General features: G+C 26.7%; 1 protein-coding gene across 1 annotated transcript in view; it reads left to right on the forward strand.

The window, feature by feature from the left end:
* Positions 1-18,818, forward strand: part of Ten-a (tenascin accessory) — a 347,949-nt gene that overhangs the window by 149,409 nt on the left and 179,722 nt on the right. The window contains exon 3 of the mRNA XM_065510066.1: positions 11,223-11,329. Coding sequence (XP_065366138.1) covers positions 11,223-11,329 — 107 coding nt within the window. The remainder of the gene's footprint in view (positions 1-11,222; positions 11,330-18,818) is intronic.

An 18,818-nucleotide genomic window follows, 5' to 3' on the forward strand; every position in this document is an offset into this window, starting at 1 on the left:
TTCCTTTAAACCTTTCCCTGTCCTGTGCATTACATATGATGCACAGCAAGTTTTTTCACACGTCCATGCATCACATATGATTCATAAATTATATTATTTTTCAATTAACAAAAAAAACTTTGGACGTACGGCAAATTTTTTTTTGTATGAAAACAGGCAAAGGCTTAAGAGCTTTTTGGTCTCTTAGTGTGATGCGAGTGGGATATATATCTAACTCTGAGAGTTCTCTACCGATCTTGTTGAAAAATTGTTTCTGAATTGCTATCCAATAATACTAACCTTGGTTCACTTGACATGAAATCCTCCAAATATGAAAGTGTTATTGCTTTTATATTTCTGTAGAAAGATTTTCAATATTTTGAGAAATAATAAAAAAATTCCTAAAAGGGAAAATTAAAAGTTTAAGAAAAAATAAAAAATCCCCGAAGGGATATTTTGAAATTTTACAAAAATATGGCATCAAAATGAAAGATTTTAAAAAAAATTTTCAAAATTTCTCAAAATTTTAATTCTTTTGAATTTGTATGTAAAATTTTGTCGATTGTAACCATATTTCAAAACTTTCCTTTTGGAAAATGTTAAAAGAAATTATTTAAGTTTTGGATGTTAAATGTACATAGTTGATTATGTCCTCAAATTTATTTAACTTAAATATTTCTTCAAGCTTAACAAATTTGCAAAATTAAAATCATTTTTTAATTTATTTTATTACAAACCTCACAAATTTCAATTTCCTTATTTAAATATTAATTATTGTGTCATTTATTTAAATATTACTTTGCACCCACTTCAAATCATTAATTTTTCTAATGAGCATCACACCTGAAGTGCTTTAGAGTGTTTAAATATTAAAGATTTTCATTTCATATTTTTTTTTCCTCGCTAATTTTCCATATTTCATTTAATAAACATGAAATGAAAAACTGCAAGAAATTAATTTTCTGTTGAACGTACGTACGTACGAACGTGTTGTCGTTGCATGTTGCATTAAACCCACACATAATTTTTCTCTGTATACCACTTTTCACTTATAATTTTCCTCTTTTTAGTTGGGTTTTAGTTGGTAAGCGACGCGTTTTGTTTTTTTTTAGTTTTGCTCGTTTCTCAACTCAACTATTTTTCTTGGTTAAATGTAAAACGTGTGCTTTAGTTCTTTCACGAACAAATCATCATCATTATTTTTCAGTATTTTGTTTTTTATTTGTTTGATGTTGCTATAATGTCGTTGTCTACCTTCTTACACGAAATTTGCACCTCCGTTGTGTGCAAAGCCTGGCTAGAGTGTAAGCAAAATAGTATTTGCATGGTTTAAAAGAAACCAGACAGTGAAAACAGTGTTTTGTTAAAGTATATAGCAAGTTAAGCCTGAGTTTATAAGGAAATGAAAACATACTTTAAGTTTTCTGATTGCACACAGCAATATGTATAAATTTGCTGATGATTGTTAGAGAGTAGGAAGAATGAGGAGTTTTTTTTCTATTCTACTTAACTATCACGAAAGAGCATCTTCTTTATGACACTTTCAATAACAATGAGGTAAAACACGCAAGCGTGGTAGACAATTTTTTAACTGTCATTTAAAATCATTGTTCTTGTTGTTGCCTCCTTAGTTGTAGTCATGTTTGTTAACTTTACCGTTCTGTCGTTAGTTGTTCATCTCCTTTTTAAGGTTCTCTAGTAGGTAAATGGCTAAAAATGAATGGAAATTTTGTAAAAGATGAGGATTTTTCTTCTTACATTTTACACGTTATTTGTTACAGTTGCTTTTACTTAAGTAAGAATAGAACAAAAAAAAAAACGCTTTAAAATATATGACTTTACTAACGATATTGCTTTAAATGCACTCCTTGTATTGCATGTAAATTGTTGTTGTTGTTGCTGTTGGCAGGCGGGCATTCAAGCTGAAAAGAAAATATTTAAACTCAACTAAAAACGTACATTTGTTCCTAGTTCCTCGTCTTCATACCGACAAATCAAAACGTACGTGTGGGAGTAGGTGTTTATAACAAATCGCAACGATTTGTTGTTTTGGATTTATATGAGTATAAATGTATGTTCTTTAGTTTTGTGGCAAAGGCACACAATCGGATTAACTTAAAGTTTACTATTGTAAAAGACACAAATTCTGCAACAACTACTACTGTTACTGTTTACTTTAAGCTGTTGTTGTTTTCTTTTCTTTTTTTTGGTTTTGTCGTGTAAAACTTTTGGGGCAAGATTGTTTTGTTTGCTGAATATAGGAAAATTGTAAATTATTGTTTAACAACTGTTGCCAAAGTTAAATGAGGCTTATCTTAGAGCTACAAAAATGGTTAAACATGAACAAAAATCTGTGAATACAAATAAAGTAAATAAATAGCGATTTGGTGAGAAGATTTGAAGAGAATTTTAATTTGGGAAATTGTTAAGAAAATAATTTTCTAAGACAACAGCATAACATGTTCACTAATTATTCAGACAAATTATTATTTTCACACAAGTTAAAATTGATCCTAATCCCAACTAACTGCTCAAAAAGAGATTTGAAGTCCTTTTTTTATATATACTAGCTTAACCCTGTGCCCATCGCTACCCGTATCGTAGTAAAAAAATAAATAGGAAAGGATTTTATAAAAAAAGTAAGAAAGTATGGTCGGTCAAGCCCGACCATATAATACCCTACACTAAGTAAAAGAGCAAAAACATATTTCTTTTAAAATTTCAATAATTTATATTTTTGAGTGATTTTCGGAAGTGGGCCTTATATGGGAGCTCTGATCAATTATGGACCGATTGCCATGAAATTAGGTCGTGTGATTTATGTATATATTAAAGTTAACTGTGTTGAATTTTGTGTGTATACCAAAATTTTTAAGCGATTTATGCACGTTAAAGTGATTTTCGGAAGCGGGTCTATATGGGAGCTATGACTAATTATAGACCGATCGTAACAAAATTTGGTGACATGAATTTTGTATATATAAAATTAATTTGGAGCGGAATTTGTGGATATACATATATAAATTGAACATTTATGACCCATAAAGTCCAATTTGGGAAGGTCATTTGTATGGGGGCTAGGTGAAATAATGGACCGATTTCAGCCAGTTTCAATAGGCTTGGTTCTTGGACCAAAAAAGTAATATGTACCAAATTTGATCGCACAAAGTTTACATGGACAGCCAGACGGACGGACGGTCGTCGTTTAATCGACCCAGAGAGTGATTTTAATTCGATCGGTATACTTTAAGGTGGGTGTTAGACTAATATTTTTGGGCTTTACAAATATCTGCACAAACGCATTATACCCTCCCCACTATGGTGGTGTAGGGTATAAAAAAATATAACTCGGCGCTAAAGTGAAAAAAAAAACTTATCATGGGTTATAGGTTTTTCAAAATAAATCTAAATTTTGAGGGTGTTTCAAAATCTTTAAAGGCTGTTTTAGTATAATCTCACAAATCAACGATTTGTGATTAAAAAAATAAGGTGAATATAACACAATTTATTTCGAATAATGGATTCGGTAACATTTGAACCAAAATAATGTATTAAACCATTTTCATAATATAATACCTTCTTTTGGGATATAGAATAGTTATGAAAAAAAAACACAGAAAATGCTGAATTAGAGGAAGCGCTTTATACCGATTTCAACAGAAATTTTAAAAGCAAAAGCCAAATTGTTTTATAAGTTAAGGGGGAAGGAAGGACTATGTTTCAGATTTATTTAATTTAACCTTTAACTTATGACGTGAACATTTTTGACATAGTCAGAGATGTGGTGTAAATTGTACACCTTATAATTTTTGCAAAAAATTTTACTTTAAAAAATAATTTTTCGTTAATATTTTCTTTAATTTTAATTTAAAAAAATTAAAAAAAGAAAACAAAATGTTATTTGAAACAAGACTTTTAGATAAAACTTTAAAAAAATGAAGAGAGGGTGTAAAATTTACCACCATCTCATAAGTTAAAGGTTTAATATGGATTTTTTATAATATTATTTTTCTTTTAAAATAAATATATGTTCAACAAATGAGTAAATTCATGTTTTAATTCACTTAGAAAATTTTAAGAATTTTCACTATTCGACAGATTTTAAAACTATATGTGTTGAACGTATTTACTTTCTTAAATCCTGAAGGTTTCCAAACAAACAAACATTTTCGTTCATCAGTTTAGTAGAAAAAATTCTCATACGTTTCGGTTTAAAGTTTTAGTATAAATAGCTGATGCACACATTTACGTTTCTTTTCAATAAGAGAATTTTAGTCATTACTGCGCATGCCTGAGCAAAAAAAATTTTTATTCTTCTACAAAAATTCCCATACGCTTCGGTTTAAAGTTTTAGTATAAATAGCTGATGCACAAGCGTAAAATTTCTATAAACAGATACGCAAACAAATTTCAGTCATTACTGCGCATGCCTGAGCAAAAATGAATTTAAATCAACATCATCCGTTTTGTTTGTGCTTAAGTACTGCTTTGTGAACGAAAGGTAGACTAATTTTTGGACATGCGCATTAATTTGTTTGGTTTGAAAATTTCGTTGACAGCTTTAATATAAATAGAAGCTGTACGCAAACAGCAATATTTATATGGGTTTGGTGCATCAAACTGTCAACATTAAAAATGGAATTTGCTATTTAAAAAAAATAATACTGAAAACATAAAATATATAATTTTTTTATAAAATTTCGTTGGTTTTATATTTCTAGTGAAAGATTTTCACAATTTTGAGGAAAAATATAAAAAAATATCTTTGGTAAATTTCCTAAAAACATAATATTGGTATCAAAATTAAGGATTTTAAAAAAATTCAACAATTTGGAGAAAAAAAAATTTCAACAAAGGAAAATTTTGAAATTTTTAAATAAATTTTAAACTTTTATTTTATTTTTTTGTAAATATAAAAAATATTTTGTTGCTTTATGTTTCTCCAGAAATAATATCAATATTTGGGAAAAATTAAAAAAAAAAATTTAGAGGAAATTTTTAAAATTTAAAAATGCCCTAAAAGGGAAATTTTTTATAATTAGTTTTTTCTCTTATTTTTCAATATTATTTGAGAAATTCTTTGAAATTTATTGTTGGGGATAAGCTAGTTATTAGCTTAATTTCCCTTCTCAAAGGGAAATTTTGAAAATTTTATGAAAATTCCAAATATCATATTTTTTATAAAAATTGTAATGGTTGTTGCTGTTAAAACATTTTCACAAAAAATTTCCCAAAACGCAAATTTTTAAAATTTCACAAAAATTTTCATTTTGCAATAAAATATTTTTAAAAATTTTGTGAAAAATAAAAATATTCCCAAACTTTTGAAATACATATTTTTTTTATTTATTCATTTCATCTACAGATAAATATGGCCCCAGAATTAAAAATTTTAAAATTTCCCTTTCGAATTTGAAGGAAATTATTTAATTCATCTTATTCATTTAATTTTTTTATTAAAAATAATACAATGAAATTTTTTTCTTTTTGTTTGTAAAATGTATTCAAGTTTTGCATTTAATGAAAGATTTACTATTTAAAAAAAATAAATAAAAATATTTAAGGAAAATTTTGAAAATTTAAAAAAAAAAAAAAATTTTAAATATAAATATTTAAATTCTTGTTTTAAAAAATATGGCTTTAAACTAAAATTATTTAAAAAAATTTTATAATTTTCGAAATTTCCCAAGAGGGAAATTTTGAAAATTATAAAATTTTTTTAAATTTTAATTATTAATCTGTTTTAGGTGCCTCCTTAAAAAATTTTACTATTTTTCGAAAATTTAAAACAAATTTCTAAAGGGAAATTTTTAAAATTTCACTCAATCATGAAAGATTTAGAGCAAGCAACATTTGTATAATTCAAGAATTTAAAATTTAACAAAAAAAACTTCTTTTTTACACAAAATAACACAATTTCACTTAACAAAAATCTTTTAACACACCCAAATCACTCAGCCAGCCATTCAGTCAACGAAATTTTTTTCTTAAACATCTAATTCTTATTAAAACTGCACGTCAGTCTTAATGTCTTCATTAAATGTTTTTGCAAAGACATTTTACAGGCAATTTATGTCATTATAAAGTCTATTGTCATTAAAATAAAATACAATAACAACAACAACAACAAAAAAAAACCAATCAATTTTACTTTTTAATAAATTAAGCTTTAACTGAATGAATGAATGAAACCAACAGAAGGCTCAAAAAGTTACCAAGAAGTAACAATAATGTTTTTAATGGGTTTTCAGAGTGGGCGGCTTCTAAGACAAGCCTTTAAACAGCAAAAAAGTCAAGAAAAAAAAATAATGTTGCTGGCATGTAATCATGACAGCAAAATGAGTATCATAAACAACAACTGCAAAAATATAGTAAGCAATTTAATGTTGTTGTTCTGGTTGTTGTTGTTGTTATTATTGCCTGCACATCCTTTAATGAAATGCTTACCAAAGCATGTTATATGTATGCTGAACACTTTTTGCATTTTAAAAAGATATACAAAGAGAGAGAGATAGGAATAGGAGAGAAATGTAAGAAAGCAACTATAAGTTGAATATATGAATCACTGTTTGAATAATAGTTTCTTGGTTGGAGATGTTGAATGAAAATTATGAATGTCTCCAGAGTATTATTAAAAATGTACTTTTTGGTAGTTAATTGTACCAATACATTTTGCATATAATTTAAACCAAAATATGTTAGTTATTTTGTACTAGTATTTCAATGTTTTTAACAGAATTAGAATTTACCTTAAATAAACGGTGCATGTGAAAATAGTTTTTTTTCTCTAAAGCTTTTTCAACAACTTTTATTTATATTCCTATTGTCTGTGTACAACACTCTCCTATCCAATATTTATAATCTAAATCAGTTACGTACAGCTCATATGCACAATGTACGAGCTATTACAATAGAGCTTTTGTGCTTTCACACCGACAAGAGTACAACAAGCAATCAGACAACAATGTTTGCTGTTTATTATCAGTCACTGTCACGCTATGCTTTTTCCAAAAAAAAAAAAATATTTTCAAAAGGCTTTACGCCTAAAAATTTGATTTTCTAAAAACAGTATAAAAAAGCTTTTCCAACATTCATACATGACAATTTGCTCAAAAAAAACTTTTTTCTGCATAAAACACATCTTGATTAAAACCCAGTTTTTAAAATTAAATAAAGCTTTTTCATAACAAAATCAAATATTTTTTTAAAAGAGTAATTAAATGCTTTCAAAGCTGTTTAACAGAAACTCATATTTCTAAATTAATGCGATTTATCTAAAATATTTATTATTGCTGTATGTTATTGATGTAAGAAAAGCTTTTTTACAACAATGTCAATTTTTAAAAAACTTTTTTCAAAAAATATTTTGTAAAAAGCTTTTCGAATAAAAACAGATTTTCTAAAAAATACTAAAAAGCTTTTCCAGTATACATGCAAATTTTCCTAAAAAAGCATTTTTCTTCTTAAAACACCTTTTGACTAAACATCTTTTACAAAGTTAAAAAATCTGTTTTATGCAGAAAAAAGCTTTTTTGGGTAAATTGTCATATATATTGTAAGTTTTTTTTAAATTTTTTTAACAACATCAAATATTTTCTTAAAAAAATTCATCTACTGTTACTTTTACTAAATAAAAGTTTCTATAAGAAAAGCTTTTTTACAAAAAATTTAAATTTTTCAAAAAAAGCTTTTTCAAAAAAAAATTTTTAAATATTTAGCTAAAAACATTTGTTACTTTTACTAAATAAAAGTTTCTATAAGAAAAGCTTTTTTACAAAAAATTAAAATTTTTCAAAAAAGCTTTTTCAAAAAAAAAATTTTAAAATATTTTAAAAAAAGCTTTTTGCATAAAATTTATTAAAATTGAATACATGATAATTTGATAATTTTCTGCATAAAATACATTTTGACTAAAACCCTTTTCAACAATTAAATAAAGCTTTTTCTTAACAAAATCAAATATTTTCTTAAAAAAGAAATCAATTATTAGGGATTTTTACATTTATTTTACTAAATAAAATTTTCGAGAAGAAAGGCTTTTTCACAAAAAAAATATTAAATTTGTCAAAAAGCTTTTTCTACAAAAAATTTTAATTTTTTTTTTAAAAACTATTTTTTCACACAAAAATTTTCAAACATATTATACCTTTATTAGAGTGGAGTGTTAAATCTAAAAAGGTATGCCCCAAAACATTGGAAATAAAAGTTTAAAGAAGAAAAGCTTTTTTACAAAAAATTTAAATTTGTCAAAAAAGATTTTTCTACAAAAAAAATTTAAAAACTGTTTGTGAATAAGCTGATATTCATAAGAAAAGCTTTTTTCATGAAAAAAACAAAATTTTTTCACACAAAAATTATCAAATAGCGAATCCCTTGATTGGAGTGGAGTGTTAAATCTAAAATGTATGCCCCAAAACATTAATGGAAAGTAGCTTTGTTTTGTTAAATTTTCCAATATTGACAAAATGGTACTTTTCTGCTCAGAATTTATATAAAGAAAAGTACAATAGTACCCACTTTTTTAACCCTGGTTTGAATAATAATTTCTCTACTGCATGACTATGATACATGATACAGCTTTCTAGGTTTGAGTATAAATGAATGATGCTAGCAGTCTTTGGTTTGAGTACATACATAGACGTATGTATTGGTGTAATTTTGCTTATGGTTAATTTTTGGCATAAATTTACACTGAATTCAAATTTCTTCATTATTTTTTTATTTTTCTCTGTTTTAACAGTGAAGTTGCATAAAAACGAAGAGGTAACAGAATTACCAAACAACAACATTTATACTTACATTTACATTGTTGCAAGCAAGGAGTAGAAAGAATATTTTACTTGTTGTATGATTTTTTTTTGGTTGTTGTTGCTTGCACATATATAAATAATGGTGTGATTATGTGTTAAGGCAATATGTTGTTACTTAAAATGAATAATTGCATTTTTTTGGAGTTCTCTCTCTCTGATGCCACAAGAAATACAGAGGTGTAAGAGTTGTTGCATAGTTTGACTAAGTATGCAACGATGAGTGGTAGTAGTAGCTTGTGTAAATTGTCAAGAACACTTGTGCTACCTTCCTTAAATTAAACATACGAAAAAAAAAGAAATGTTGCTATTAGTTATAGTAAAGAGCTTCATTAAACATACACAAAAGTGAAGGTGTTGGGTAACAAGACAAGGCAGCTCAACATTTTATGAATTTCATGTGAGTTTATGGAAAATATGTTTTGGTCAGTTTGTTAGTTGACCAATTATAAAGTTTGGGGGGGGGGGAGTTGGTATTTGACTCCTTCTTTTTTTTTGCAGAATTCTTTTGTTTGTTTAGTGTACACAATTTGAATTATGGCAATTACTTTTAGGTGTGATGTTGCATTTTTTTTCTGTCGTTTATTTACATATGAGTTGTATTTATTTAGTTGACACTTTTGTTTATTTGTTTTTCATTTGTGTCAACACATGTGCTGCTAAACAGCCATAACAACAACAAAAACAACACTTTAGTCTTCCGTATTTATTTTGTGAAAATTTTCAATGACACTTTAAATTATTTCTATTTGTTTAATTCTATTTAGTTTGTGTTTATTTTTAGCTATTTTAGTCAAAAATATTTAAAGTGAAAAATTGTATAGAAAATTTTTAAAAATTTTGTAATTTAGCAAAATGTTAATATACATATTTGTGGAATACAAGTTTCAAACGAAACCTAGTCTTTGCATTTAATTTAATTCCAAAAAAGTTGTTTTCAAATAAAAGTGTGTTCTTTGTACAGTTATTTTATTTTTTTTTTTGCTGTAAAAAGCCATAAAAAAATTTAATTAAATTAATACATATGACCAGTGTATGTCCTTAACAACCTAGAAAAAAACTTAAAACAAAAAACAAACACACACATTTATATAAACTTTACAACAAAGTTAAAAAGAGTGAAATAAAAGGATAAAAAGAATACAAAACATACACTTAAATGTGTCAACACTGCTTTAAATGTTTTCTCTTAGCAAACACACACAAACTGTTACAAATACACACATGTTTAAATATATGTTTAGTAGGATGGCTCCAAAGTAAACTTAATTAAAAGTGTAACTCATTCGACGATGCCCATTTCCGGTATGTGCTGAGCTCGACCAAAGGACCAAAAGTTCCTTTTTTAAGGTTTTTATGATTTTTTTAATATTTTTCTCAAAGGAAACATTTGCAATATTGGTATCGTAGGAAAGCTTGAAATTTTTATCCTTTGATCCAGTTTTCTAAATACTGACGCCAGGACACACATTTTTAAAAATAGTCTCCTCAAGCAAACCAGTGTTTCATTTTAGTTGGAACCATCTACACCTTATTTTTCTTTCATACAAACGGCGCCATCCTAATATAAAAGTATGTGTGTAAACAAAACATGGCCATTTTTAACAGCATTTTTAATATACAGAAAAAAAATTAACAACAACAACTAAAACAACAAAAGTGTATGTTTAAAATAACAAGGATGTAAAAGTATTAAAATAAATAGAAACCTTGTATGACAGACAATCAAATTAATGTACATAGATAGCTAAAACATAAGAAAATTAAATTGTTTTCGTAAAATTTTTCAATTAAAATCTTTTAAAAATTTTAATGAAATTCAATTTCAGTTCAATTTACATCGCCTGTAAATAGGCTTTATTTTTGTTCAATTTACATCGGCTTTACTTTTGATTAAGATGTAAAACGTCATTAAAAAATCAATTCATAAAAATGTTGTTACAGATTTAGAAAAGCACTAATATCTAATTTAAAATTTATACAAATTTTTAAGGCAAAATCTTATTAATAACAAAATGGTTTAGCTAATTTTGAATAAAAATTATATTGAATTCAGACTTTGTAGGTCGCCTTTAAGTATGCTAGACATTTGTGTAGCTGAAGTAAAATGACAGTCTATAGGCATCTATTTTATTTAGAATGCTGTAAAAAATCCATTTACAATAACTTTGTTACCTATTTAGTTTTTGTCATAAAAATATTTTTAAAATATTATCAACATAACTTCAATAATTTGGACTTTGATTTTTTAAATCGCCTTTATGTAGGCTATACATTTGTGGCACGAACTCTGCTAAAGTATGTAAATGAATTTGTTTAACATTTTGATAACATATACATAAGATCAGCATATTTATAATCTCATCTCATAATTTTAATTAAAATTTTGCAAATAATAAATAATTTTTCTGTTCTATTGTTTTTTTTTTCTTGCAGGTTTCACATAGATAAACGTTGTCAACATCGTTGTTCCTGGAAATGTTTGAGTATCGCCTTAATTTTAATATCAGTCGTCCTAACAGCCATGTTGGCATATTTTGCAGGTATGTAAATATTTTTTTGTTTAAACTACGTTAGTTTTTTCTATGTACATGTTAATGTTTATTATGCTAACAATTTCCTACGTTGTTTCTTGTCGTTTTTTTTTGTGTGTAAATAAACTATTATGAATATGTAAACATGAGGAATCCTTTTCAGTTAAATGTATGAGTTTAGATGATACTTTTACTCATATTTAAAAATTGTTTGTGTTGTAATGTCACTAGTTTGAAGTGGGGTTAGGGGGCACAGTAAAATAAATAATAAGGGAACAGAATTTCATAGTTATTATGCATACCGCTAAGCTTTAAGTGAAATAATTCAAAACAGATACAATTTTTAAATATGTTAATAACTGAAAGTATGCTTTGGTTTTGTGCATATAAATTTCTTATATGTAGTTGAAAACGCAAATATTAGCAATAGGTTCTTCTATTAGTTCCAGATTAATACAAGGTGACCAAAAAAGTATCTCCCTTAATCGGAATATTCAATAATATTTTCAAATGGAGACAATTTCCAAAAAGTACTTATTACAAGAAGTACTTAGTACAAAAAGTATTTAGTACTAAAAGTACTTAGTAGTAAAAGTAATTAGTACTAAAAGTACTTAGTACTAAAAGTACTTAGTACTAAAAGTACTTAGTACTAAAAGTACTTAGTACTAAAAGTACTTAGTACTAAAAGTACTTGGTACTAAAAGTACTTGGTACTAAAAGTACTTAGTACTAAAAGTTCTTAGTATTAAAAGTACTTAGTACTAAAAGTACTTAGTACTAAAAGTACTTAGTACTAAAAGTACTTAGTACTAAAAGTACTTGGTACTAAAAGTACTTGGTACTAAAAGTACTTGGTACTAAAAGTACTTAGTACTAAAAGTACTTATTACTAAAAGTACTTAGTACTAAAAGTACTTAGTACTAAAAGTACTTGGTAATAAAAGTACTTGGTAATAAAAGTACTTAGTACTAAAAGTACTTGGTACTAAAAGCACTTGGTACTAAAAGTACTCAGTACTAAAAGTTCTTAGTATTAAAAGTACTTAGTACTAAAAGTACTTAGTACTAAAAGTACTTAGTACTAAAAGTACTTAGTACTAGAAGTACTTAGTACTAAAAGTACTTAGTACTAAAAGTACTTAGTACTAAAAGTACTTAGTACTAGAAGTACTTAGTACTAGAAGTACTTAGTACTAGAAGTAATTAGTACTAGAAGTACTTAGTACTAAAAGGTCTTAGTACTAAAAGTACTTAGTACTAAAAGTACTTAGTACTCAGTACTAAAAGTACTTAGTACTAAAAGTACTTAGTACTAAAATTACTTAGTACTAAAAGTACTTAGTACTAAAAGTAATTAGTACTAAAAGTACTTGGTAATAAAAGTACTTAGTACTAAAAGTACTTGGTACTAAAAGTACTTGGTACTAAAAGTACTTGGTACTAAAAGTACTTGGTACTAAAAGTACTTCGTACTAAAAGTACTTCATACTAAATGTGCTTGGTACTAAAAGTACTTGGTACTAAAAGTACTTGGTACTAAAAGTACTTAGTACTAAAAGTACTTAGTACTAAAAGTACTTAGTATTAAAAGTACTTAGTACTAAAAGTACTTAGTACTAAAAGTACTTAGTACTAAAAGTACTTAGTACTAGAAGTACTTAGTACTAAAAGTACTTAGTACTAAAAGTACTTAGTACTAAAAGTACTTGGTACTAAAAGTACTTAGTACTAGAAGTACTTAGTACTAGAAGTACTTAGTACTAGAAGTAATTAGTACTAGAAGTACTTAGTACTAAAAGGTCTTAGTACTAAAAGTACTTAGTACTAAAAGTACTTAGTACTAAAATTACTTAGTACTAAAAGTACTTAGTACTAAAAGTAATTAGTACTAAAAGTACTTGGTAATAAAAGTACTTAGTACTAAAAGTACTTGGTACTAAAAGTACTTGGTACTAAAAGTACTTGGTACTAAAAGTACTTCGTACTAAAAGTACTTCGTACTAAATGTGCTTGGTACTAAAAGTACTTGGTACTAAATGTACTTGGTACTAAAAGTACTTAGTACTAAAAGTACTTAGTACTAAAAGTACTTAGTACTAAAAGTACTTAGTACTAAAAGTACTTAGTACTAAAAGTACTTAGTACTAAAAGTACTTAGTACTAAAAGTACTTATTACTAAAAGTACTTGGTACTAAAAGTACTTCATACTAAGAAGTTTGTACTAAAGGTTCTTTTTACTAAAAATACTGACATTTCTATGTAGCTTTCACTGTTGTTATTTAATATTAATTAAATGTAAGAAGAACAACTAGAAACCAGAGTGAGGAAGAAGAAAAACTACAAGAATGATACAGGATTTTTAATAAGTATTAACAAACATTCTGAAAAAAAATAAACAACTACAACATATGCATGTGTCTGTGTTCATGTTGGTAGTATACACATGCATAAATGTCTTGTTAAGTATTGGATTAAATTACAACAACCCATCTAAGGACATTTACATGCACACACATACACATGTGTTAACAAACATTAACATGGTTAGGTATTGTTAGATTAAGCTTAGTAAAACTTGCCGTTATTATTTGTCTCTGGTACAAGTTGTTCTTCATATTCATTTCCTTTTTTCTGCTTGTTCAAATAAGTATGAGTGTTTCTATATTTTTCTATATAAATATGTATGTAATGTATAGTATATTAAGCCTAATGTAATGTAAACATAATGTTAAATACACACATCACGCCGCATTAATAGTGCAGCAAATGTTTTGGGTTCTACGTGTTAAAACTATGAGTACACATACTCATGTTAATTTTTTCATTAATTACGGTTACCATTAAATGTAAAATATTTTATAGTAAAAATACACCTTAGACTTTAAAAAAGGCCTTAAACTTTTAAAGATTTTTGGTAACATTTATACTTATACTTAAACTTATCTTATTTTATTGAATTTGTTTAAGTTTTTGCTGCCATAATTGTAATTTCTAGCAGAGTTTTTGGTAATAACCTTTTTGAACTCTAGCTTTTACAGTTCAGCTAGCTTTTCTGTTTGTCCTTTTGGTTTTATAAGTCTCTGCTACCCACACTTATACAATAAAGTCAAATTAGTTGGCATTAGTGTAAGTATTATAATACCAAATGGGACGTGTGTTATCTGCATACATACGATTAGTATTAGAGTTTATTTAACAGTAAACAAAGCAAAAAAAAAAACGAGAATTTTGTATCAGCAGCCGAGACTTAGGTAAACTTTTAAGAGCAAACTATGTATGAAAAAATTCTCATTAACAAAGTAAATACATCTAGAATTCTTTTTTCATAATCAGATTATAGTTTTGTAGTGGGAGAGAAAATAAATGGAAACTAAGGAAAATGTGTTATGCTTCCTGGAAAGATTTCTATAAAATTAAAGGAAATGTTTTTAAAAGGATTTAAAAGCTAAAAAAAATAAATAAAATAATAATATGCAAATATAAGTGTAGACACTTGGAAAATGATTTTCAATTAAAATAAAAGTCACGTTCACCAGACTAAAGGTGATAATCAGCTAACTATAAAGTTTATTAAAACCTAGAAGGACCTAACAGAAACCATAAATTAAAGTTTAAATTTACTTAAAAATTTATAAAATTTAAGGAAATAAAAACAACAAACTTAATTTGTTTTAAAAACTTAACTACAATTTCCAAGAAATTTATTCCTTGTCTCATTTTGCCCACAAATTAACATGTTTTTATTTTGGTTTTTTGTAGAATTTTTTTTTTACTTTTATTCTACAGCATAAATAAATTAATGACTAAACGAGTATTTTCTGTGTGTACCCGCATGTCTGCACTGATTTAATATGTTTTCTCCAAAAATATATTTCCAAAATTATTGTGTGGCATGTTTGAAAAGGGTGCACAAGAGGAGCCCATACAAAAAAAATAAAAAAAAAGTAAAGCAGAACCCAACAAACGACTAGACAATAACCCCAAAAACAACCAAACAGAACAGCAATTTCATTACCAAACAAAATAATAAAAGTGCTGGTAGTTGTTAAGTAACTAATAGCAACACCATTTTACCAAAAAAAACAGCAACAAAATTTAAGTTTAACAACAACATTCTCATATAATAAAAAGTATAAATCTGTAAAGAAAAGTTAAAAATTTGCCAATGCAACCAACAAATTTGTGGTTGCCATGTTATGTATGCAATTTATTATTAAAATATAATGCTTAAAAAAGTTTTAATATTTTTCGGGCAAAATTTATATAAAAATTTAAATTTAATTTGAAAGCAGAAATGAAATGTGTAGAATTAAGACGAATTTTTTAAATGCCACATATTCTGGAAATAAAAGTATCACAATTTTCCATTTTTTTCTAGTTTAATAGGATTTTTAGCGAAAATCGCTGTGGTGAGGACTTCATACGTTGAGTTCTTGTATTATTGTCAGCTATTCTCCATGAAAGCATCCAAATACTTACAGCATTTCTTACTAGATCTTTGATAGCATTAGTACACTTTAGGTAATGGTGTCACTACATCCAGATAAAAATTATAGTTGTACATGTTTCCCATAACCATTTAATAATTTTTAGAAGTTTTTTTAACAATATTATTGTCACTGAAATCAGTTATATGATTGTGGTAACCATAATATGTTTAAGTTACCATCCAAATTATTGTATCAATCATATATATGATTGTAGTACAATAAATAAATATATGTTTATGGCAATCATGTTCATCATGAATAATTATATCATAATATGTTGTTCACAGAGTATGATAACCATAATCAAAATGGTTGCCACAAATATATGTATACTAAATTTCTACAATCATATATATAATTGTTGCAATCATGTAAATGTTAATAGTTACAGTGACCATAATATTGTTAAAAACTTTTTCTGTGCATGTAGTCTTTGATTTTGTTGCTAGACGAAACCTCGGACCATGTACTTTATGATTCCCTCCGTTATTTTTCTCGGCATAAATTACAAGAATAATTTTTGAACTTTCACCAAACAAGTTTTTTATTTCATTTCTACCAAATTATTCCATAGCATTTCAAGACTTGTCGACGTTTATTTTGTATCACAAATATCCGACTATTTGTCAACGGAAATTATTTGAATGTAATTAAACGCCATGCACTCGCTGTCCTCTGCAAGATAAAAATTTGTTTTCTACATGAATTCAATAAACAATCACAGAGCATGTGTCACACATTTCTTTGAACCTAATGGTGAACTTCTACTATTAGATTTCTGATTGAAATAGAGGTAATCTGACAGAGATTACGGATATTGAGATTTCATGGCCGGTTGAAGTTTTAAACTTTATTGATCTGGATATTCAAAAAGTACTTAGTACTAAGCACTAAAACATAACTTGCAACTCTGGATTTCCACAATACATATTGAGCATTTATATATCATATATGTATATAAAGAATAAAAGAAAATGTAAACAATTTTAAATGTCCCACATATATGCAAATAATGTTTGTGAAAACTATTATATATACTATATAGAAATGAATTTAAAAACATTGTTCTAAAACAGTTTTTTATAAGAAAAAGTGCAAAATTGTTTTTGATTTGGTGTAGATGCTATATTAATTCTATTTACGAATAACAAAATAATTTAAAATCTTTAGATCAACAACTTAAAATCAATCTATGATTTGACTTGGCTAACATTTTACGTAAACTTTTCAAATAAAAAATAACAAATTTTTTCTAAATATTTAAAGTAAATTTTTAGCTCAAATTGATTTAACTCCCTGAAGTAGGCAACATTTTGAACCAAAAAAGCACAAGCTGCTATGATAGCCTCTATAATAGGCAGTATTTTTTAAATTTGTATGCCAACCAAGATTTCAAGTCTGTTTATTTTTTCAATAACTCCCTAAAGCATGTCACACTTTTCTTCATACACATACATACATACCATTTAACATTTCGTATATTATGCTGAAGAAAAAAAATCTTTTCTTCAAATTAGTCACAAAAATTGACATTATTTCAGATTTCCGTTGGATGTTACCAACGACTTGATAATTTTAATAATGACTGACAGTGCTGAAATGAAAAGTGTTTGTTACTGCAGTGTCTGCATGTCTCATGAAGATGTCTTGAGAATACATACTCCTCCTATTTTATGTATTTTATTTTTTTTTTGTTTCTTATGTTTGTTAAATAAAAGATTTCTTAAAATGTTGCTATATATGTTGATATATACATTAACAGACACAAACCAAAAAAGGAGCTGGCTGGTGTCCTGGGATATTTAACAATTTATTATCAACCCCATATATATATTACACATACAGCCATAAACTACAAATGCTGGGGTATCTTTTCCGTTCGTTTTTTGTTTTCTTTTTTTGGTTATTGTTGTTGTATAGCTTTTAACTATAGCATTTTGTTGGTGTTATTGTACATGATTGTGCTGAGTTGAGTCTACTGCTGTGATTTACAGCTTTCCAAGTCAAAGCAATTACAACAACACCACCACCATTACCAGCTATCCGAAAACAGAATATCACAAATAGACAAGCACAACCAACACCCTGAACAGACACAAAATTCACTTAACTTATAGGGAAAATAAAACCAAACAAACTACAATAAAACCAAACATTTAAAAGTGTTTTTTTTTCCTTCAGCTTTTAGCCAAAAAATATTTCTTTTAACTTCTTTGACTGCTTTTACACTCTTCCTTTTTAAGAGCTACAAAATACCCAGACCTTTACCTCCCTCTTTCCTCGTTCTTATAAATGATATATAACAAAAATTTTTTTTTAACAAAGTTTTTTTTTGTTGCTGCCGTTTTTATTTCATTTTGTTATGTAGTAGATATATTTTTTAGTGTTGCATAAGTTTTTGTCATAAAATTTGTTAAAATTATGTGGGAGTTGCTTTATACCATGTATATGTATCATGATTTGTTTTTGGTGCCAAAATTGTTAACTTTCCTCTCCCTCATATGCCTGGCCTCTTCTTGGCAGTTGGCTGCCTGTTAGCTTTTGTCCAACATTTAACTTTCAACATGTTTGTTGCATGTTGGTTTTTTTCACTGGCTGTTCTCCCCATTTATGGTTAAATAATAATTTCAATTTAATTTGTTGCCACAAAAAGGTCCTTTAAAGCACTTTAGCAAATAGTGTGGAAGGTGTTTGCGATTACGTATGTATATGTATGAGGTATGTGCAACAAGAGGTTATGGTTAGACTTTAGTGTTTTTAAATGAAAATAATATAAATTTACTAAGTGTTTTAAATAAAAGTAAAGTATCACCTAGGGATTGAAAGGTCTCAAATCCTTTTAAAGCATAAACAGATTAGAATTTGGTTACTTAATAAAAGCTGTGAATTTTAAGAAAAAGTCAATTTATTCTTGGAATAGTACATCCTATTTATTATATTTGTTTTTACTTTTAAAATTTATTAAGTAGTGACCAGGTCTGCTTATTTTTATTTATTAAATTCT

Source organism: Calliphora vicina, chromosome 4, assembly GCF_958450345.1.
Source record: "Calliphora vicina chromosome 4, idCalVici1.1, whole genome shotgun sequence".
NCBI lineage: Eukaryota > Metazoa > Arthropoda > Insecta > Diptera > Calliphoridae > Calliphora > Calliphora vicina.